This window comes from Pogoniulus pusillus, chromosome 41, assembly GCF_015220805.1.
Source record: "Pogoniulus pusillus isolate bPogPus1 chromosome 41, bPogPus1.pri, whole genome shotgun sequence".
Taxonomy (NCBI): domain Eukaryota; kingdom Metazoa; phylum Chordata; class Aves; order Piciformes; family Lybiidae; genus Pogoniulus; species Pogoniulus pusillus.
This window is the reverse complement of record NC_087304.1, coordinates 2,257,993-2,280,133: the sequence shown is the minus strand read 5'-3', so window position 1 is coordinate 2,280,133 and position 22,141 is coordinate 2,257,993. Positions and strand designations below refer to the sequence as shown.

The 22,141-nt window shown below is 55.8% G+C and overlaps 1 protein-coding gene and 1 long non-coding RNA gene across 3 annotated transcripts in view; one reads left to right on the top strand and one right to left on the bottom strand.

Annotated features, from left to right (window-relative positions):
- Positions 1-14,679, bottom strand: part of UPF1 (UPF1 RNA helicase and ATPase) — a 31,052-nt gene extending 16,373 nt beyond the window's left edge. Inside the window, exons 1-9 of one of the 2 annotated variants that reach the window (XM_064175050.1) lie at positions 14,132-14,679; positions 7,464-7,606; positions 6,964-7,053; positions 6,505-6,672; positions 5,246-5,426; positions 1,991-2,152; positions 1,298-1,382; positions 1,081-1,179; positions 774-891 (exon numbers count right to left, since the gene is read on the bottom strand). In XM_064175050.1, coding sequence (XP_064031120.1) covers positions 774-891; positions 1,081-1,179; positions 1,298-1,382; positions 1,991-2,152; positions 5,246-5,426; positions 6,505-6,672; positions 6,964-7,053; positions 7,464-7,606; positions 14,132-14,356 — 1,271 coding nt within the window. In that variant the 5' untranslated portion in view covers positions 14,357-14,679. The remainder of the gene's footprint in view (positions 1-773; positions 892-1,080; positions 1,180-1,297; positions 1,383-1,990; positions 2,153-5,245; positions 5,427-6,504; positions 6,673-6,963; positions 7,054-7,463; positions 7,607-14,131) is intronic. The other variant, XM_064175051.1, reaches the window with a different exon arrangement.
- Positions 14,680-15,026: 347 nt separating this feature from the next.
- Positions 15,027-20,502, top strand: LOC135192159 (uncharacterized). Its single transcript, XR_010308922.1, has 3 exons — positions 15,027-15,080; positions 15,989-16,201; positions 19,921-20,502. It is a non-coding gene; the product is annotated as an uncharacterized LOC135192159 (long non-coding RNA).
- The last annotated feature ends 1,639 nt before the right edge of the window (positions 20,503-22,141 follow it).

Sequence of the window (22,141 nt, the reverse complement as noted above, 5' to 3'; positions counted from 1 at the left end):
GCAGCAGATGTGATGTGTTCAGAGCCTCTCCACACTGGGCACACACAGCTTGCTGATTGCCAGGGTCATGAGATGCAGTTTGCCCCTTCCAAAGCTCCCACTGAAGTGAAGGAATCACAGAACAGCAGAGGCTGGAAGGGACTTCCAAAGCTCAAGTCCAACCACCCTGCCAGAGCAGGATCACCCAGAGCAGATCACCCAGGAACACATCCAGGAGGGTTCTGAATATCTCCAGAAAGGGAGACTCCACAGCCCCCCTGGGCAGCCTGTGCCAGGTTCTGTCACCCTCACAGGGAAAAAATTCCTCCTCATGTTGAAGTGAAACTTCCTTTGCCTCAACTTCCACCACTGCCCCTTGGCCTGGCACTGGGCATCACCCAGCAGAGCCTGGCTCCAGCCTCCTGCCACTCACCTGCACATCTTTAGAACCATTGCTGAGGACACCTCTCAGTCTCCTCCTCTCCCAGCAGCACAGCCCCAGCTCCCTCAGGCTCTTCTCCTAACAGAGCTGTTCTATTCCCCTCAGCATCTCTGTGGCTCTGTGCTGGACTCTTTCCAGCAGTTCTATGTCCCTCTTGAACTGGGGGGGGCCCAGAACTGGACACAGTACTCCAGATGTGACCTCAGCAGGGCAGAGTAGAGAGGCAGAACCTCCTAACTACAGCCCTTCTAACCCACCCCACAATGGCACTGGCCCTCCTGGCCACAAGTGCAGCATTTGCTGACCAACCACATCTGCTCTCTGCCAAGCTCTCAAGAGCCTCCCTCAGTACCTGTCAAAGGAAGTAGACTTCCACACAAAGTCCACTTGGAAGTTGTGGGTGACCTCCACGGGGGCTCCCACGCTGCTCCTCAGCTCAATGGCTATCTCATCACCATAATCTGTAGAACCTCGTTAAGTGGTAATCCAGAGCAAACCTTTTGGGTTTGATTCTTCCCAATTTGGTCTTTCCCTCTCCCCCACTTCAGATCCCCACAGCAAATTTTATAATCAGCTCAGAATTACTTTTGTGCACATTTCTTGACCTCTCAAAGAGCCTGGGATGCAGCCTCCCTGCAGGCTCACTAAGTAAAGGATACTATCAGGAACTTTGATGACATGGCCAATTCCTTTCCAGAGAGGAGCCAGGTCTCCTTTGTACCTCAGGCAGATCTCATCTCCTTGCATGAGTCTCATGTCTAACAAAAGGAAGGAAAAAGAAGCTTCTGGGCTGCTCCCCAAGGAACAGACTCAGAGATCATCCCAGCTCTGCTCTCAGCAGGCACACCCAGACCCCCCCAGGCAGGCTGTCACTACCTGAATCAGTCTTTGGCAGAGTGAAGTAAGCAATCCTCTTCTTGTTCAAGCCCAGGTCCCACCTGACTGTGATGTTGTCTTGGGTCTAAGGGTAAAGAAAAGGCATCTGTCAGGTTCCTCGAGAGCTCTCTGCCAGGTGCCACAGCCCTCACTGCTGCCCTGTCACATCACAAACACCTCCTGGCCCAATGGCACAGCACAGGCAGTGACCTGCATTTACTCTCTGGACCGAGGCCATGCCACCTGCAGACCCTTCCCTTCTACAAGAGCTGGTTAATGAGAAACAAAAGCTAATCACCACCTGCCTCACTCTCTCCTCTCACCTTTCAAACCCTCACTAAGTGCTTGCATAACCTCAGAGAATTCAAGTGTGATTGGAAACTGGGACCAGCAAAGGTAACTGCAGGTTATGAACACAAAGGAAGGTGGCCAAGTTGCACAGAACCTCGTTCCTGGAAGGATAAACTTTGGATGCAGAAGCTCCCAAGTGTTCTAAGCTCCTTAAGACCTCAGTCTGAGCTACTTCTTTCCCCTCCCTACCAAGCACCTCCACTGCTACTGTACTTAGTACATCACTCTGACTTCACATCCATCCCTCCCCCTGACCCTCCCATGCTGCTGTCAGTGATCAGTGTTTGACAGCAAAGAACCTGCCAGAAGCCTCCTCACACAGGCCTCCTTCAAGCTTATTACCTGAGACTCCTTGAGTTTCTTGTCATAATCTGCCTCCAGCTTGACCAGTGGGCCAAATATATTTTGGTATTGATAAGCATCTTCATATCTAAGCAGGACGTGCTGTGGTTCTTCATCCACACCAGGCTTCTCCAAGTCCTCAAGGGTTGCAGATGGATTTTCCTGCCATTCAAAGCACACATTGTAAGGGCTCCACGGTACCAAGTAACACCCTCACTGTGCAGAGGCACTGCTAGCTCTGTGTGGTTGCTCCAGGAAGTGTAACAACCATTTAAAACTACACCAGGCCATCCTGTCATGCCCACTCACACCCAAGCAGGTTTCTTGGGTGTTAAAAGATGTAGAGAAAAGCTCTCAGGAAGCAGTAAGTAAATACCAAGCACAACCTGACAGTTCCTACTCAGTCACTGCCCAGGTAAAGCAGAAAAAAGACTCAGCTGGGCAGGGAAAATTGGTTAGAGCTTTGGTTTTCCCATGTTGCCTGACAGTGCAGTTTGAATGGAGCTGGAGAACCCAAAGGTGAAGTTTTCCTCCTGTGATACATGTCCTGAATCCTTCGATCAATTTTCAGCTGCACTGCTTGGCAGATCTGCAGGGTGTGAGCCTCGCGTGCTGCGTGCCAGAGCCCTGCAGGGTGTGAGCCTCGTGTGCTGCGGGAGCCCTGCAGGGTGTGAGTGTCTTGCAGGCTGGAAGCCCTGTGTGCTGTGTGTGAGAGCCCTGCAGGCTGGGAGCCTCGTGTGCCATGCGCCAGAGCCCAGCGTGCAGGGCAGGAGCCTCGTGTGCCGCGCGCGAGAGCTGTGCAGGGCGGAAGCCTCGTGTGTTGCGCGAGAGAGCCCAGCAAGGCAGGAGCCTCGTGCGCCGCATCAGAGAGCCCAGCAAGGCGGGAGCCTCGTGCGCCGCATCAGAGAGCCCAGCAAGGCGGGAGCCTCATGCGCCGCATCAGAGAGCCCAGCAAGGCGGGAGCCTCGTGCGCCGCATCAGAGAGCCCAGCAAGGCGGGAGCCTCGTGCGCCGCGCGAGAGAGAGCCCAGCAAGGCGGGAGCCTCGTGTGCCACAGAGAGCCCAGCAAGGCGGGAGCCTCGTGTGCCACAGAGAGCCCAGCAAGGCGGGAGCCTCGTGTGCCACAGAGAGCCCAGCAAGGCAGGAGCCTCGTGTGCCGCGCACGAGAGAGCCCAGCAAGGCGGGAGCCTCATGCGCTGCGCGAGAGAGAGCCCAGCAAGGCGGGAGCCTCGTGCGCCGCGCGAGAGAGAGCCCAGCAAGGCGGGAGCCTCGTGCGCCGCGCGAGAGAGCCCAGCAAGGCGGGAGCCTCGTGCGCTGCGCGAGAGAGCCCAGCAAGGCGGGAGCCTCGTGTGCCGCGTGAGAGAGCCCAGCAAGGCGGGAGCCTCGTGTGCCGCGTGAGAGAGCCCTGTATGCAAGCCTCGTGCGCTGTGCGCAAGAGCCCAGCAAGGCAGGAGCCTCGTGCACCGCATCAGAGAGCCCAGCAAGGCGGGAGCCTCGTGTGAGAGCCCCGCAGGGTGGGAGTGTCTTGCAGGCTGGGAGCCTCGTGTGCCGCACGCAAGAGCCATACAGGGCAGGAGCCTCGTGTGCCACGCACAAGAGCCCTGCTGGGCAGGAGCCCTGCATGCTGCGCTCAAGCACCCTGCGTGCTGCATACGAGCCACACATGCTGTGCGCGAGAGTCCTGCTGGGTGAGAGCCGCACACGCTGTGTACGAGAGCCTCGCATGCTGCGTGCAAGAGCCCTGCATGCTGTGCGTGAGAGCCCTGCTAGGCAGGAGTGTCTCGCAGGTATGAGCCTCATGCGCTGTGGGAGCCCTGCAGGGTGTGAGTGTCTCGCAGGCTGGGAGCCTCACGTAGTGTGGGAGCCCTGCAGGGTGTGAGCGTCTCGCAGGGTGGAAGCCTCGCGTGCTGTGGGAGCCCTGCAGGGTGTGAGCGTCTCGCAGGTGGGAGCCCTGCAAGGTGTGAGCGTCTCGCAGGTGGGAGCCCTGCAGGGTGTGAGCGTCTCGCAGGTGGGAGCCCTGCAAGGTGTGAGCGTCTCGCAGGTGGGAGCCCTGCAGGGTGTGAGCGTCTCGCAGGGTGGAAGCCTCGCGTGCTGTGGGAGCCCTGCAGGGTGTGAGCGTCTCGCAGGTGGGAGCCCTGCAGGGTGTGAGCGTCTCGCAGGTGGGAGCCTCGCGTGCTGTGGGAGCCCGGCAGGGTGCGAGCGTCTCGCAGGTGGGAGCCCGGCAGGGTGCGAGCGTCTCGCAGGTGGGAGCCCGGCAGGGTGCGAGCGTCTCGCAGGTGGGAGCCCGGCAGGGTGCGAGCGTCTCGCAGGTGGGAGCCTCGCGTGCTGTGGGAGCCCGGCAGGGTGCGAGCGTCTCGCAGGTGGGAGCCTCGCGTGCTGTGGGAGCCCGGCAGGGTGCGAGCGTCTCGCAGGTGGGAGCCCGGCAGGGTGCGAGAGTCTCGCAGGTGGGAGCCCGGCAGGGTGCGAGCGTCTCGCAGGTGGGAGCCCGGCAGGGTGCGAGCGTCTCGCAGGTGGGAGCCCGGCAGGGTGCGAGCGTCTCGCAGGTGGGAGCCCGGCAGGGTGCGAGCGTCTCGCAGGTGGGAGCCCGGCAGGGTGCGAGCGTCTCGCAGGTGGGAGCCCGGCAGGGTGCGAGCGTCTCGCAGGTGGGAGCCCGGCAGGGTGCGAGCGTCTCGCAGGTGGGAGCCCGGCAGGGTGCGAGCGTCTCGCAGGTGGGAGCCCGGCAGGGTGCGAGCGTCTCGCAGGTGGGAGCCCGGCAGGGTGCGAGCGTCTCGCAGGTGGGAGCCCGGCAGGGTGCGAGCGTCTCGCAGGTGGGAGCCCGGCAGGGTGCGAGCGTCTCGCAGGTGGGAGCCCGGCAGGGTGCGAGCGTCTCGCAGGTGGGAGCCCGGCAGGGTGCGAGCGTCTCGCAGGTGGGAGCTTCATGTGCTGTGGGAGCCCTGCAGGGTGCGAGCATCTCGCAGGTGGGAGCCTCATGTGCTGTGGGAGCCCTGCAGGGTGTGAGCGTCTCGCAGGTGGGAGCCTCATGTGCTGTGGGAGCCCTGCAGGGTGTGAGCATCTCGCAGGGTGGGAGCCTCGCGTGCTGTGGGAGCCCTGCTAGGCAGGAGCGTCTCGCAGGTGGGAGCCCTGCAGGGTGTGAGCATCTCGCAGGTGGGAGCCTCACAAGCTGCGCAAGAGAGCCCTACTCGGACGCTCTTGTCCCTCCTCCCTAAACCTAGAGGAATCAGCACTCGGTCAAACACAACCAGCAAACAGCACAAACCTTCCACAGCTCCTCCAGTTTGTTGATCTGCTGAGCCGTGATCTGCCTTGCCCTCAGCTGTTCCTGCTCAGAGGGAATCTTCACCAGCCAGGAAAGGAAGCAGCGATCCTGGATCAGAGGCTGCCATTGTGAACTGTCCCAGTTAATATCCTTTAAACTGCTCTGGCTGGCACATGGCTGCCTGCACAACCAAAACATGGGAAGAAATTATTCCATTAGACAAGTGTAAGGCAAAGTTTGCTATGCAGGGTGGAACTGGGGTGGTTGTGCTTTTAAATCAACTCCAGTTAGCACAGTCAAAAGGGAAAAAACCAAACTACTCAAGCCTGTGGGGCCAGCTCCTTCCTAGGTCCTACTGGAAAAGTTTCTCTATCACCATGAGCATTTCTAGAACTGAAAATGTCAGCACCCAAAATGTTAAGCCTGTCCCTTTAGGAAGGGTGGTCACAGAATCCACCCCACAACACTGGGGATTACCTTCCCAGCTGTTGTTCAAACAGCCAGAGGAGCTCATCCTGCAGCAACACAACCTTCTACTCCCCAGCAACTGCTGGCAGCAGTTAATTAATCCACACAATTAGGAAATCATGGGTTCTGCTAGCAGCTGTCAGAGGAAAGGCTCTGACTTGCTGTCATCTCTAAAAGATTCTACCTTCTGACAAAAACAGTGTAATGGAGTCACCACTCCCACAGGGCTCCAGAGTCATTCCCCTTATCTGTTACTCTCCCAGATCTGAAAACCACACTTTAAAAGAAGAGGGAAGTCCTTTTTTACCATGGAGGACCTGGGAGAAAGACTCCTTCCTAGAACCAACCTGGATGCATTGCAGTACCAACCTGTACACAGCTCAGGAAGTCCAAACAGCACAAAATCATGGAGGGGCTTGGGTGGGAAAGGACCTTCAAAGCCCTCCCAGTCCAAGCCCTTGCATTCAGAAGAGACATCCCCAACTACAGCAGGTCGCAGAGAGCTCCAAACAATCTGACCTGGAATAGTTTCAGAGCTGGGGCAGCTCCCACTTCTCTGGGCAACCTGGGCCATGCTCCCCCTACCCTCAGTGTCAAACATTTCTCTCTTCTCTCCAGTCTCAATCTCCTTGTTTCAAACCATCACTCCCCATCCTGTCCCAATAAGCTCTGCTCAATAAGTCTGTCCTCAGCTTTCCTCTCAACCCCTTCACTGAATGAACACCAAGTGCCACCCTTTAAAGTTAAGCAGCAGACTTGGCACCAACCCTCCAGCAAAGGCATTCTCTCACCTGCACAGCAAAACCACCACAGAGTCTGCCTTGGCTGGAATAAAGCCAAGCAGAAAGACATTCCGGCATCCGCAGTTGTAGCATTCCAGGACAGTCTCTCCTAGAGGTCCATCCTTGTGGAGAGTCACTTCTTTGCACTTTGCTCTCACAAGATGATTAACAATGTGGCTGCAAACAGAGAGCACATCCATTGCTATCCAGTTAATAAGCAAATCACAGCTAGGACATGAGCCAAATGCACTCACAGCCTGGCAGACACGGCTAAGGTTCTTTTTCCCTCCAAGCAGACCCAGTGTTAGCAGCTCAAGTGGCTTCTCAGTGCATGTCTGCCTTGTGGCAGAGACTTTGATGTCATTAGACTTCAATTAACACCAAACTCCAAGTCCCAGCCACCACACCACCCCAGAACAAGCACTACAATGGGGCTGCCATCGCTGCTTCCATCACTTGGCCACTTACCTGCCAGATGTATTTCCACGCCCGTTGCAGAACCACTTTTTGCTGGTGTTGCAGTAAACCACACAGGCAGGGTCATGGATACCACAGTAACTGGAGTTGGAAAGGAGAGAAGAGGAAGTGACTGAGTGCTTGCCTGCAGGAAAACTCCAGCAGGAGAGTTCAACTGCCCAGCAGCATGGACAAATAAGGGGAAGTAAAAATTAGGGACTATGTGCACTGGCGAAAACATCAAACAGGAGCTGAAGTTCTGTTTTGTCTCAGGAGTATTTTAACACTTCCCACCAGGATCATTCCCAGCTTGGCTGAGCCTTCCATGCCCAACCTCCCAGGGAGGTCAGAGCCCACATCCACGGCTGCTGCCTTGCACAGAGACAAGAGCTCAGCAGAGGGCTCAACTCTCCCACCAGGATCTGCACATCCCCAGGGAAGCTGCTCTCACCACCTCCCCCCCAACCACGCACTCAGTGCTGCCGTCCCCTGCAGCAAGGACTGGCTCTCACCTGCAGGCATGCACAGGAAGATCCTTGGTGTAATAGGTGTCTTCTTCATCCTCCTCAAAATTCAGCTCAGCCAGAAGCTGGCTGGTTTTAGCCACATTGTCATCCACAGCTCCATTCTGCAGGATGCCATCGGGGCCATTAACCTGCAACAGCAGGGCACTGCTGAAGTCACACAAGCAAAACAGGCTCCAAGATGTAATGCTCAAGGCCAAGCAATCCCCACTCCTTACAGCAGAACTTCTCTTGAACTGAGAGAAACTCCACAAGAAAAAGGCTGGGAAGAGCTGAGCCACAGCCTGGTTACATAATCAATACCAGCTTCATTAGCTCCTATTCTACAGAGTCGTTTAAACTCCAACTGATAAGGAGGGAGGAAAAAAAAGTCACCCAAAGGAGACTGCATTTCTGCAGCTCACATTTTTCCATGCAGTCTTACACAACACAGAGCTCTGTTTGAACAGCTCCAGCAGAATCAAACAGCCTTTGGTCAGCCCTGCTGCTATTCCAGGGATCTACCTGAGAACAGGAGCTTGGCTGCATGGGACCTTCCCCACCGATTTCTGCTGCAAGTCCATGCTTCACCTCCCTCAAACACGAGAATCTCAACTGTGTGCCACTTGCACAGCAGAAAGCAGATCATGCACAGACCTGTCCTCATGCCAGCCTCACAACCACCACTGAAAGGGGGCAAGAAAGAACAGAAGTGGTTTGGGGCAGCATCACCTGCTCAGGACATGCCAACCATCTGCATACTGGTAGGACACATCTCTGGGACAGTCCCTGCTGTGTCACTCCAGATTTGGGCTAGCCACGATAGGATTTCCTTTCAGAGAACGAGGCCCCTCTGTAAGCCAGCCAAGAAATCTGCACAAGGCCATTAAAATGAGGAATGCAGCTCAAGTTCTGAGAGCAAAACCCTCTCCCCAAGCCCGGGAGCTCACAGCACAGCCCAGGTGTGCTCCCTGCACTGTCAACTCACTGCCAGGACCAAGAACTTCTGCCACATTTGGTGCTGCCTCAGCAACTCTGCCAGCCCAAGCCTCGCTGATGTCAAAAATAGCTCCTTTTTGGCAGTGCTGAGCAGTGCCTCTCCCACCAGCAAGCAGCAGGGACAAGTGGCACAAAGCAGTCTGCTGTGGCTGGAGCACTTTTCTCACTTGCTTCCTGGGATAGGACAAGGCACAATGGATGGAAGCTGCAGCACAGGAGGTTGCAGCTCAACACAAGAGGCAACTTCTTAACTGGAAAGGTCCCAGAGCCCTGGCACAGGCTGCCCAGAGAGGTTGTGGAGTCTCCTTCTGTGGAGCCTTTCAAGGCCTGTCTGGATGTGTTCCTGTGTGACCTGAGCTACACTGGATGGTCCTGCTCTATGACCAACTTGGGTCCCTTCCAACCCCTGCCATCCTGTGAGCCTGGGGCAGCCACTGCCCCTGACAGTTCCAAAGCTGCATCTCGACAGCCTGGCAACCATGGGGAGCAAGACAGTTGGTCCCCCACACCCCTCCAAAACCCTACTCACAAATACTTGATTTTTTGGCCTATTCAGGGAGATCTCTGCTCTGGTCCTGCTCTGGCAGGGAGGTTGGACTCAGTCTATGGAGGTCCCTTCCAACCTCCTACATTCCGTGATCTCCCCAAAACCCTGAGCAGAGGCTCTGCTCAAAAGCCTGAGCAACACAATCACCACTAAGTAGAAGGCAGGAAAAGGACCACACCAACAACTGGCACAGCATCCACCCACCACATGGTGCTGTGAGGTAGTTTCCCCAAAGCAAAATCACCTCCCCATAAACCTGAGCAGAGACTGTCCCCAAAAGCCTGAGCAACACAACCACCACTGAGTAGAAGGCAGGAAAGGGACTACACCAACAACTGGCACAGCATTAACCCACTATGTGGTACTGTGAGGTGGTTTCCCCATCAAAGCAAAATCTCCAGTTGTATTAAAACCTCCACCTGTTCCTCCAGGTATTGAGTTAGACAACAAATACTTGTGGAAAATCCAACTAGCTACTAAATAAGGGCCCAAGAATCACTCAGGAGCTTTGTCTATCAACAGAGTACTTTAATAACTCTTTGGCACTTGGACATTCAATGCAATTCATCTGTTATCTGTAACTTAATTATCCAACAAGAGAAAGCTGCCCACAGTGAGGACATTTAATCTTTATTAAAGGAAATTTAATTAAAAGATCTGCTGTAGCATTTTTAAAGCTACAACTCCTAAGCAAATCCAAACAAGCCTACTTATTGAAAGCCTCATTTGGATTCCACGCAGGCCAGTTGCAGGGTTGCACATTAAAATTTAACAGCCAATTGCCAAACAGTGAAATTCAGAAGTGAGTGTGAGCCACTTCACATCTGCCCTCAGCAGTGAGGAACTGCAGCTGGTGGCAAAAGCTCTGCTTCATTCCCTTCAGATGATCTGAGGAGGCTCTGCAGAGCTCTCTCGGTGCTCTCACGTTTTATTGATGCTACCTCCAAGCAGTGGTCTGTAACAGAGGGAGCAGCCAAGGGGAGCCCTGGGCAGGGAACAGGCAGAAGCAGCAAAGGGGCAGAAAGGGAAACCCAAACCGAAATGCAGTAGCCACACCCCAAGCCATTAGTCTGATGACCTTGAACCTCATCAGCTGCCTGTGCAGCTCGCAGCTGTCTGAAGACAGACACCCAGAGCAAACAGCTAAGGGCCGCTGCAGAGGTGACGAGAACTTGTGGACCACAGAACAGGCAGAGAGAGTCCCACAGCTTCCTGCAGCTCATCCGAAGCTCTCTGCAGCAGAGTACAGGCAGTCAGAGCTGCATCTCCATCAGGCTGCTCCAAGCAACCAGAATCCATTCTACAGATCAGAGAAACACTCAATGGTTTGGGTTGGAAAGGACCTTGAAGATCATCTAGTTCCAATCCCCCTGGCATCAGCTGATAAGTTTATCAGTGTTGGGACTGCTGAGCAGAAGTGGAATTGTGAAGCTACTTTGTAATGGTAAAACCTCCAGAAACTCCAACTGCAAGCTCTCAGTCCTGCAGCAGGTGACCCTGCTCAGAGCCTGGCAGCTCCTGCCCTCTGAGCCAGGCAGCAGTGATGTCACCTGCCACCAGGAGCAGCAGGCCTTGGCAGGCACACAGCAAGGAAGTGACTCAAGCAGTGTTTGAAGCCTTCTGTGATGTTCACCTAGGTGCATATTATTAAAGACCTGGCACCAGCAGCTGTTGTACGAGGGGAGGGCAGGGGGAGGCTTCTCTGTTTTCAAAGCACTGACAAACTTCTGACACAGCAAGTTCAACAGCTACAGCAGCCTGAGCTGCTCGGGAACTGCCACAGAGGTGCTGGGCCCTCCCTCCTCTTTTGGCCTCTAAAGTACTGCTGAGAGACAAGAGCAGAGCTCCAGGGCACTAAATTAGGGGATGGAATTTACGTGGTGGCTTCTACTGGCCACGTGTATGTGAGACCCCTGGTCAGTGGCAGCACAATTAGCACCATCTCAGCTTCTGCTGCTGCTGGCTAAGCCCCTGCAGCCAAAGCAGCACCTGCCTGATCACAGGTGAACGCAGCCACAGCCCCCTAGGCCTGCTTCTGCCTTTAAGTGGCACATTTCAAGCCTTGACAAGAGAGCTCCTCGCACCTCAGCAGCTGTTCTGCTGGCAGAGTACTCTGCTTACAAGCCTCAAGTGCACTGAGTGGTGGCAAAGCACTTCAGCTTCAGGACACTCAGTCACACTGCCCTGATCCACACAGCTTTCCCCGATGCTACCTCCAAGCAGTGGTCTATAACAGAGGGAGCAGCCAAGGGAAAATACACCTTTTGGACCTCCCTGGGGAGCCAAACTCTTTGTGGGTTCCTTACACTGAAGCTCCACAGTGTCCACTGCAGCTCCTGAGAATCTCTCCCACTGGTTTGTTCCCTCTTCCTCCAAGGTGTGTGGAAGGAGCTGCATTTCCAGATGGGGACCACAGCAATGAGCAGTCCTTTTGCTATGACAAAAAGTCTTTGTTAGGGCTGGAAATTAAATCCAGCCCCTGTAAGTCTGGACCAAAAACTTAATGGCTAAGCCAGCCTCCTTCCACCACTCTAACACAGTAGCACCATGTGCCTTGTCCATCACACCCATCGGGCATGTGACTGCTTCCTACAGCCAACTGCTTGTCTGGAAGAGGGGAAAAAATAGGACAGAAACCAGAATTTAGCTAAAATACAAATATTTAGGGGGAAAAAAAAACAATCTGCTTCTTATTTACATGCAGAGAAGGGGAATATACTTCCCTGAAGAGGAATCAGTGGATGCTGCTTCTCCACTGGTAGCCTCTCAGCTATCTTTTAGCAATTGGACACCAATCAATTGTAACAACATCCTCTTAAACTACCACTTCAGTGTGCACTGGCAAAGGAAGCTCTCCAGGATGGCCCAAATCAATCTCATGTTAAGAAATCAGGTGCCCTGCACTGAGCTTTTCAAACACTGGGATGCATAAAAAGACATGGAACAGCAGAGTGAGAAGTAAAACACCTCCAGTGGGTTCCCCCCAATGATTATCAGCTCTGAACAAGAGTTATTTTATTCCAGCAGCTTTCACTGCAATCACAGAGACCTTTAATTCAACAAAATGGGATCAACCGTGGGGGCCCCACGAGTTAGGCTTCAGTTCCCTGCCAAATTATCTGCTGAAAGCAGCAAGACTTTTCCTAGAATCTTTAAGAAAATGCCCAGATTCTGAGCTTATCTCCAGAGCCACTTGAGCAGGAGGACAATTCCCACACTTCCCAGCCTTTGGTTGCCTTGGGTCCAGTCCCTCTGCCCCTCCTCCCCAAAACCTGCGGGTTTAGTCAAAACAAAGACCAAGGAGGACCAGGGGAGTTTACAGAAACACCATAAACACACTGAGGGGAAGGCAAGAGAAGAGAATTCCTCCCCTCCTGCCGGGACAGATGGGTGCAGGCAGATGAGTACCTAAATGCTGCTCTCCAGATATTTTTTTCCCCTCTCTTTACTTCAAAGGCTTTTCAAACATGTTTGGACAAAAAAAAAAAAAGCCAAACTAATCCTCTCCTCTGGTTTCTCAGCTTAGGAGGCTTATTTTGGGGTGGTTTCACTTCTTATTGTGGCCACATTGTGGAACGATCACAAGCCATGAAAGCTTTAAAATCTCTGATTAACCCAGACTCTGTAATTAATATATGACCTGACTGCACAGACAGCATTTCCCTACTCAGTTCTGTCATTTCAGTGCCCAAACCCTGATCAATTCTGCAAACCTGCACTGGAAACGAACACAAACCAAACAGCCTGAGAGGGGCAGGTCTTAAAAACAGCCTAACCTGGAGCAAGTCACTGTGCAACAGCTACACTCAGGCTGTGCTGAGCATCCCCACCTCTGCTGCAACAGAGCCACTCAGTTCCCCCGGGATAAACCTGATATGGCTCCGGTGGGATCATTGCACCTCCAGCCCTGCACTCAACACCTGTAGAGCACACCTACAGGACACGCTGGGCTGCTGCCAGTTAGCTCCCTTCTGTTCCCAGTTACAGACCTCAATATTTCAGCTTTTGCAGGCAAAAGGAGAACATAAGTTCTGAAGCCAGATTAAAGTCTTGCCTAAAGCATTTCAGCTCCTCTTTAAAGTATGGGCAACATAAAACCATTCACTTGTCAATAATGGGACTGCAGGAGTGTGTGTCCAGAGGTAATCACACTTGGCAGGCTATTCCCACAGCTTCAAGTGACTTTAAAACACGTGGAAGAGTTCTCCAGAGTTTTCTTCCCTACAGCCAAGATGCACACAGTAAGAATCTGCAACACTGCTTCACTTGGGAGCACAAACCCCTACCTAGGTCCTTCTTTATTCGGTTTGAATTAGGGCAACACAATTTAACGACTGTGCACATCCCAACCACCATCAGGCTACAGTAAAGAAGGAAATCGCTTGGTTTTAAGTCATGAGGAACCAGACCTCTGAACTTCAATCTCGGGCCGTATCGACTGTCACTCCCATACAGACCCAAAACAACCCAGCAACCGCGCGGGAGGAAAGGTGGCAAAGAAGGGTAAAAACCAAAAGAAATTGGTTAAAAGCTTTCTCGTGTGGTTTGCATTTCGTTACAGGAAAAGAGAAATCAAAGCCAGCAACGCTGGATTTCCTCGGAACCCAACTTGTGACCACCAGCCACCACCTAGAGCCATATCGTGCTAAAAGACCGAAAGAAGCCGAAATAACCTTCAGGCGCATTGCCCGTTTCGATACCGCACGGAAAAGCGACATAACTGTCACCATACAGCCGCGGCACCCGCCGGCTTAACGGGCAGGCAACCGACTCCCAACTTTCCTCCCCGGAGAGCTTCCCCTGCATTCCGAGCGCAGAAACGGAGCGCCCGCTCCAGGCCCGCTCCCCGCTGCCGGCCTGCGCCGCCCGGAGCCAGCAGCCTGCTCTCGGCGGGGCAGGCGAGCAGCCACACGCGGCTTCCACTTCCCCGTCGGGGGCAGAGCGCCCAACCCCGCAGCCCGCCCTGGGCTTCCCGTCGCCGGCCCCACGGCCAGACCCGCCCGCCCCTTCCGGACACCCACACCCCACACACCACCACCCCCCCCCGCCCCGCCGCGCCTAACCCCGGTGGCGGAGACGCCCTGACCCCCCCCCCGCCCCGCACACACTCCGCCTCCGGCCGCCGTCTCACCTGCGCTTCGATCGGTCCCGGCGGTCCCTGTCCCGCTCCGGGGGGGCCTTGGCCTTGTCCCGGCCCTGCCTGCCCGGGCCCGGGCGGAGTTTGTGTCTGGCTGGGGAGGGTGAAGTCGGTGAACTCGAACTCGGAGCCCTGCGTGTCGGCGCCGAGCAGCTCGGCCTCCTCCGTGTCCAGGAAGGTGAGGGTCTGCGAGCTGGGGCCGTACGCCTCCACGCTCATGGCGGCGACGGCGAGGACAAACGGCTCTTCCCCAACACCCACCCCGCCGTGCCCCGCTCCGCCGAGCCCGAGCCGGCCGGGCCGCCCCTCCGGGAACCCGGACGCCGCGCTACTCGAGCGGCAGGATCCGCCGCGCGCACCAGGCCGCGCGTATCAACCGGCCGCCAACGAACCCGCCTGCCGCCCCGTCCGGACCGTCCACACGAGGCGGGAGACTAAAGGGCGCAAGGCAGCGGCCGAAGCGGCTGAGCGGACGCCGCGAGGGAAGCGAAGCCTGAGGCGCTGCGAGCGGAACCCTCCGGCCGCTGCCGCCGCCGCCGCCGCGCGCCAGGCCAGGAGCGGTGACGCGAAGCGCACGGGGGAGGGCGACGCCAGCACGCCCCGCGCGCGAGGGGCGGTGACGTAGCACGCACACACCTGCGGGGGGGGGGGGAGGCAAGAGGGGGGGGGGCAGGGGGCGGAGCTTCGGAGGAAAAAGGCGCGAAGGGGCTCGCGCGGCGCCGCGCGGGGCAGGCCGCGCGAGCCACCTGGCGGGGAGGGGAGGGGGAGGAGCTGCTGGGACCCCCCCCGCGGCGGGAGGGGCGGGGCTTGCCCGTGAGCGACAGCGCTGACGGCCAATGGGACCTCGAGATGAGGAGGGAAGGGCGAGCGGAAGCGGGAGCTGGCCCCGGCCTGGGGTGGCAGTGGGCGCTGGAAGGGCGCAGGGGTGAGAGAGACCCAGGAGGTGCTTGGCCTGCTGGAGCTGGGGGCAGGGGCTGTGGTGGTGGTGATGGTGGTGATGTGGTGGTGGTGATGGGCTGCAGTAGGTTGGAGGCTGCGATTGTGATAGGCTCTGAGGTGGCAGCTGGCACTGGAAGGGCCCAGGGGTGGCTGGAGGGAGGAGAGAGACCCAGGAGGTGTTTGGCCTGCTGGAGCTGGTGGCAGGGGCTGTGGTGATGGTGGTGGTGGTGGTGATGTTGGTGGTGATGGTGGTGATGGTGGTGGTGGTGATGTTGGTGGTGATAGTGGTGGTGGTGGTGATGATGGTGATGGGCTGCAGTAGGTTGGAGGCTGGGGTTGTGATAGGCTCTGAGGTGGCAGCTGGCACTGGAAAGGCCCAGGGATGGTTGGAGGGAGGAGAGAGACCCAGGAAGTGTTTGGCCTGCTGGAGCTGGTGGCAGGGGCTGTGGTGGTGGTGGTGATGATGGTGGTGGTGATGGTGATGGTGGTGATGGTGGTGGTGGTGGTGGTGATGATGGTGATGGGCTGCAGTAGGTTGGAGGCTGCGATTGTGATAGGCTCTGAGGTGGCAGCTGGCACTGGAAGGGCCCAGGGGTGGCTGGAGGGAGGAGAGAGACTGAGGGGGTATTGGGCCTGCAGGAGCTGGTGGCAGGGGCTGTGGTGGCAGATGGCTCCTATGGAGGCTGCATCCTCTGTGGTGGTGTTGGGAGCCTGGAGTGGTTCCAGACTCAGGTGAGGAGAGGCACAGTGGCAGCTGTGGAGGCCTCTTCACAGAATGATGGAAGCACAGAATGGTCTGAGCTGCAGAGGACCTCCAGAGGTCGTCTAGTCTGGCCTCACCTGACTGGAAGTGGGAAGAAACTCTGCCCCTTGGAAGTTTCTTAATCCTTATGGCATGATTTCTTTGTGCAGGCAACATACCAGGAATGGCTGTAAACTCTCCTTCCTCCGAAATATGGAGTTGTTTTCCAGCCAGAATTTCACTGAAGAACATGCAAGCATCCCAACCCACACATCTGATGAAGCCAAAGCCACCTCATCATCCCCTTGTGCCTGCTGTGAGCCTGGAGCTGCTGCTTCTGTAGCCTGTCAGCCTCACGGTCCTGTTGGAGGTGAATGTGGATGGTCTCTGTCCTGGCATACCCCAAATTCCTTTATTTTCCCTCCCCCTCTGGGGGTCTGAATGGGAGAAGGTGGTGTGAAAACTGCTTCCCACCCTTCCCCTGCAGGCCCGAAGGGGGAGCAGCAGGAGGCACCTTCCTGCAGGTGGGAGCCTGCTGGAGTCGGGCTGGTGCTTGGCTGGGTTTCTGCACCCAGTGTAAGTGGTGAGTGGACTCTTTGTCCAGAAAGGCATACATAGAGCAAGGGAGAACAGGAAAAGGTTCCTGCCTTGAGGGTTCCCTGCCTTGAAAATGAGCTCCTGACAGTGCCCACCTGTCTTGGGTTCAAATGCAGGTTCCCAGAGACTCTAATAAATTTAGTAGACCCAATGACAATTTATAGAATTTATAGAGTGCCCTCCCCTCTTCCCCCTCCTTTTCCCAAAAGACAGGGAGAGAGAGAAAGGAAAGGACACTCAAATAAATCCATCTCACTCGATTTGGAAGTTAAAAAGGAAAAGTTTAACAATAACTTGGAAAAGGGTATTGGAGGTAGGGGAGTTTACAAAGGATAAGGAAGGGAAAACAGCAAAATACAAAAAGGAGATGGATACAACCCGAGCAAGGTGATGGAGTCTCTGCCTCGTGGCTGCCACGGGGTGTGCTGGTATGCAGTGTGTGTGTGTGGGTCAAGAGTGAGCGCAGGAAAGAGAGAGTGAGGAGCAGGAAGTGCTCCTCTTTTATAGCACAGGCAGTGGGGGGAGTGGGCTAACCATCACCTGGAGTGTGGCCCACCCCTGGGGAGAGGCCAAGACCCCCAGGGTCAGGTTCAGGGTCACTCCCCCAGGAGCGTTAACCCTATACATTTGAGGGTTCCCTGCCTTGAAAATGAGCTCCTGACAGTGCCCACCAGGACAGGTTCCTGCCGTGCCTGGACCCTCCCTGCTTTTGGATGGCTCCTACCTTTTTGCACAGCTCTCAGTTTTACCCCATCCCTGCTTTCTGAATGACTTTCCCCACTTTGGCACCCTTCTGTGCAAACCTGCAGGCTTGGCAAGCCCTGGGGTCCTTTGAGAGAGAGCTGGCAGCATCCAGACCAGCCTCTCTCAGACCATATCAGCAGCCAACTCCCTGGCTGCCTCCTGCACTGGGGGAGTTTTGGGCTAGCAGTTTGGGCTCTCCCCTGCTGTGGGGGCACCATTCCACCACCATCCCTCTCATGGAAGGAGTGCTTGAAACATTTCACAGTACCACAGTATCACCAAGGTTGGAAGAGACCTCACAGCTCATCAAGTCCAACCCTTTAGCACAGAGCCCAAGGCCAGACCATGGCACCAAGTGCCACGTCCAGTCCTGCCTTGAACAGCTCCAGGGACGGCGACTCCACCACCTCCCCGGGCAGCCCATTCCAGTGGCCAATGACTCTCTCAGGGAAGAACTTTCTCCTCACCTCCAGCCTAAATCTCCCCTGGCACAGCCTGAGGCTGTGTCCTCTTGATCTGGTGCTGGCCACCTGAGAGAAGAGAGCAACCTCCTCCTGGCCACAACCACCCCTCAGGTAGTTGCAGACAGCAATGAGGTCTGCCCTGAGCCTCCTCTTCTCCAGGCTAACCAATCCCAGCTCCCTCAGCCTCTCCTCGTAGGGCTGTGCTCAAGGCCTCTCCCCAGCCTCGTTGCCCTTCTCTGGACATGCTCAAGCATCTCAATGTCCCTCCTAAACTGGGGGGCCCAGAGCTGAACACAGCACTCAAGGTGTGGTCTAACCAGTGCAGAGTACAGGGGCAGAATGACCTCCCTGCTCCTGCTGGCCACACCATTGCTGATGCAGGCCAGGATGCCACTGGCTCTCTTGGCCACCTGGGCACACTGCTGGCTCATGTTCAGGCAGGTATCAATCAGCACCCCCAGATCCCTCTCTGTTTGGCTGCTCTCAGCCACTCTGACCCCAGCCTGTATCTCTGCATGGGGTTGCTGTGGCCAAAGTGCAGCACCCTGCACTTGGAGCTATTGAACTCCATCCCCTTGGACTCTGCCCATCTGTCCAGGCAGTCAAGGTCCTGCTGCAGAGCCCTTCTGCCCTCCAGCCCAGCCACATCTGCCCCCAGCTTCGTGTCACCTGCAAACTTGCTGATGACTGCCTCCACCAGCATCCCTCTCGTGGAAGAAGTGCTTGAGGCATTTCTGAGTTGGGCAGCTCTGCTACTCACCTTGGGATCAGGCTGCCTGGACATACCCCATTGGATACTGCCTGCAGCATCAGGAGGCTGCTTCCACAGAGGAATGCAGTAAGGGATCACTGCTGAATGCCTGTCTCAGCTCCCTGAGGAAGACCCTGCTGTTCCCTGGATCTTCTGCTCTGCCTGATTGCCAGTGGGGCAAAGCTGTGTTCATAGCTTAGCCTTTTCCAGTTCCTGACTTCCTAAATCTCTACCTTTGTCTGGAATATCCTTTTTTGGAAGAAATTCCTGCTGGAACTGAATCTGTCAATAAACCTACACTCATTTTTGTGTACAGTTTGGGGGAAGGGTTCCTGGAACATATTAATAGTTCTATTTTTGTCATTCCTGACTCAGCCACATTAATTCCCTGCCTCATTGACAGTCTCACTGAGACCTCACTGAGGTCAGAGGGGTTAGGAGGGGCTTTAAGTGTTGCTTAAGATGGATCTGGCATAGCAGGAACACCTGCTCCAGCTGCTGTGCCCTTGGCACTGGTGATGCTTGACACGAGGGTGAGAGGCAGACAGCTGAGCTGCTGTAAGCATGGTGGAGCAGGCTGTGGAGGTGAAGGGAGTTGAGCTGTGCAGGGCATGTGTTTGTGCCCATAATAAGCAGGAGAGTTTGGGGGTTGGGTGCCCTCATTTCAGCAGCAGATCTCTACTAAGATAAGTTGTGAGTGCTGTGGACCACAGTGATAGGAACTGCTGGGCAATGAATCCTTCAACCCTACAGAACACAGGAAGGAGATGGAACTGCTGGAGTGAGCCCAGAGAAGGCCACCAAGATGCTGGTGCTGAGCCCTGGGGGGATCCAGACAAGCAGCCCTGGCACAGTGCAGGGTGGTGCTGAGCTGCAGGTGGCTCTGGCCCCTTGGCCTCCTGCTCAGGAGCAGGAGGTTTGCTGTGGGACCAGGGAGGGGACATAGGCTGGAGCAGCTCTGCTATGGGCACAGGCTAAGAGAGTTTGGGGTCTGCAGCCTGGAGAGGAGAAGGCTTTGAGGAGACCTTGGAGTGGCCTTGCAGGATCTGAAGGGGGCAACAGGAGGGCTGGAGAGGGACTATTGGCAAGGGCTTGGAATGAGAGGAGGAGAAGGAGGAATGGGTTTGGAGAGGCAGAGGGGAGATTGAAAGTGGATGTTAGGAAGAAGTTGTTGGCAGTGAGAGACTGGCACAGGTTGAGAGGTGGTGAGACACTGGCACAGGTTGAGGGTGGTGAGACCCTGGTACAGGCTGCCCAGGGAGGTTGTGGAGCACAGAAGCACCCAATGTGATCTTTGATCACATTGGGTGCTTCTGTGCTCCACAACCTCCCTGGAAGTGTTCAGCACCAGGTTGGAATGAGTTCTTGAGCAACCTGTTCTAGTGGGAGGTGTCCCTGCCTATGGCATGAGGTTGGAACTGGCTGAGCTTTGAGCTTCCTTCCAACCTAAACCATTCCATGATTCAACAGAAGCCTTCAGCTGGGAGATGCAATTTGGTGTCTGCTTTCATATGGAACTTCCATTTTGTTCTTCTTTTTGGTGCAGGATAAAGCCTGGCACTGAAGCAGCATGTACCAGCCTTGCAGCTGTTGGGCTGAAAGGATCCAGATGAAGACTGAAAAGCATCCTCCCTCATCCTGGAATGTTGTGCACCAAACACAGGAGGAGAAAGGACAAGCTGAGGGAATCCAGGAGTCATCACTCCTGTGTGCAGGCTGCCTGGATTCAGCTGTAGCTTTAAGCCTCTAGGAAGAAGAGGCTGTAAAGAGTTTAATCATAAGTGTCTCCTAATTCAGGAACCAGGCTGAAGTAGGTTAATCCATCAAGGCACTAAAATCAAAAGGCAGGATGGAAAACTGTTGGCTTTTGGCTGTCACAGCAGCTCCACTTCAAGGTGGTGACATCAGTGAGTGCATCAGGGGGACAGGACAGCTGAGATGGAAACAGTCTGGATCCCTGGAGCTGAACTGAAGCTCACCAAAGCATCCCTGGATGAGCTAAACTGCTGCTTTCTTAAGCCAGAAATGAGCTGCTTTGTAGTTGAGAGAGGCTGGGTGGAGGATTGGCTGATCTTGAAGGTCTCTTGCAACCAAAGCTGCTCTGTGATAACACTTGAAGAAAGGTGAGATGCTCCTCCAGGGTGAAAGCTGCCCTGAAGAGGAGATGTAGGGAAGAGGGCAGGCAGTTTGGTATCAGCACTCAGTCAAAACTAATCCCTTTGGAAAGGGATCAAAGGTTTGATGCGCTGCTGCCCTTCTCCCCCTGCCCCCTGCCCAGCACAGAGCAGCTGTGTGAAAGCCTCGCTGCAGGTGGCAGGTCCTTAGCCCAGCGTGGCAGCAGGAGGTGACTCTGGGCTCTGCAGGGCCCAGGGAGGGCTGGCAGGGACAGGAGGCTGCTGCTGTCTGAGGTGCTGAAGCTGCAGGGTCGCGGAGATGCCCACCACAGGCTGCAGCTTCTGCGCCTCTCTCCCCAGCAGGTCAGAGTCAAACCAGAGTTTGGTCAGGGTGGGGGAAAGGGGATGGGGCTCAGACTCTGCTCAGTGGTGCCCGGGGACAGCACAAAGGGCAATGGGCACAAACTGGAATCCAGGAGGTGCCACCTGAACAGGAGGAGAGAATCCTTTGGTGTGAGGGTGCTGGAGATCTGGAGCAGGCCCAGAGAGGTTGTGGAGTCTCCTGCTCTGCAGAGCTTCCAACCCCCACCCTGGCCATTGTGCTCCTGGGCAAGCTGCTGTGGGTACCCTGATGGAGCAGGGGGATTGGACTGGGGGAGCTCCAGACATCACTTCCCACCCCTCCATGCTGCAGTTCTGCTCTTGCTGATTGCCACTGTCAAAGGTGTGGGTGGGAACAACACAGCCCTGACCCCACAGCACTGCTCTGCCAGGGGCTCTCCTGGCTCTCTCTTGCTGCCCTTCTCTGGACACCTTCCAGCACCTCAACATCTCTCTGCAATGGAGGAGCCCAGAACTGGACACAGCACTCAAGGGGTGGCCTGAGCAGTGCTGAGCACAGGGGCACAAGAACCTCCCTTGTCCTGCTGCCCACACTGCTCCTGAGCCAGCCCAGGATGCCATTGGCTCTGCTGCCCACCTGGGCACTGCTGCCTCCTCTGCAGCTCCTCTCTGCCAGCACCCCCAGGGCCCTCTCTGCCTGGCTGCTCTCAGCCACTCTGGCCCCAGCCTGCAGTGCTGCTTGGGGTTGTTGTGGCCAAAGTGCAGAACCCTGCACTTGGCCTTGTTCAGTCTCATCCCCTTGGCCTCTGCCCACCCATCCAGCCTGGCCAGGTCCCTCTGCAGGGCTCTGCTACCCTCCAACAGCTCCACAGCTGCTCCTAGCTTGGTGCCATCTGCAAACTCACTGCTGCTGGACTCAATCCCCTGGACCAGATAAAGGACCAGGTCAATCTGGGTCCAGATAAAGATATTGAACAGGTCTGTGCCCAGCACTGAGTCCTGGGCCACACCACTGGTGCCAGCTGGCTGTGGCACCATTCACCACCACTCTCCGGGCCCAGCCCTGCAGCCAGTTCTTGACCCATGTCAGAGTGAATCTGTCCAAGGCAGGAGCTGTGCCAGCAGCTGCTTGTGGCAGATGGTGCCAAAGGCTCTGCTGAAGTCCAGGTAGACTCCATCCACAGCCTGCCCCACATTCACCAGGCAGAGAACCTGATCATACAAGGAGCTCACGTTGGGATTTGATGGCATCCTCCACTCAGGGCTGGGATTTGATCCCATCCTCCACTCAGGGCTGCTCAGGAGGTGCTG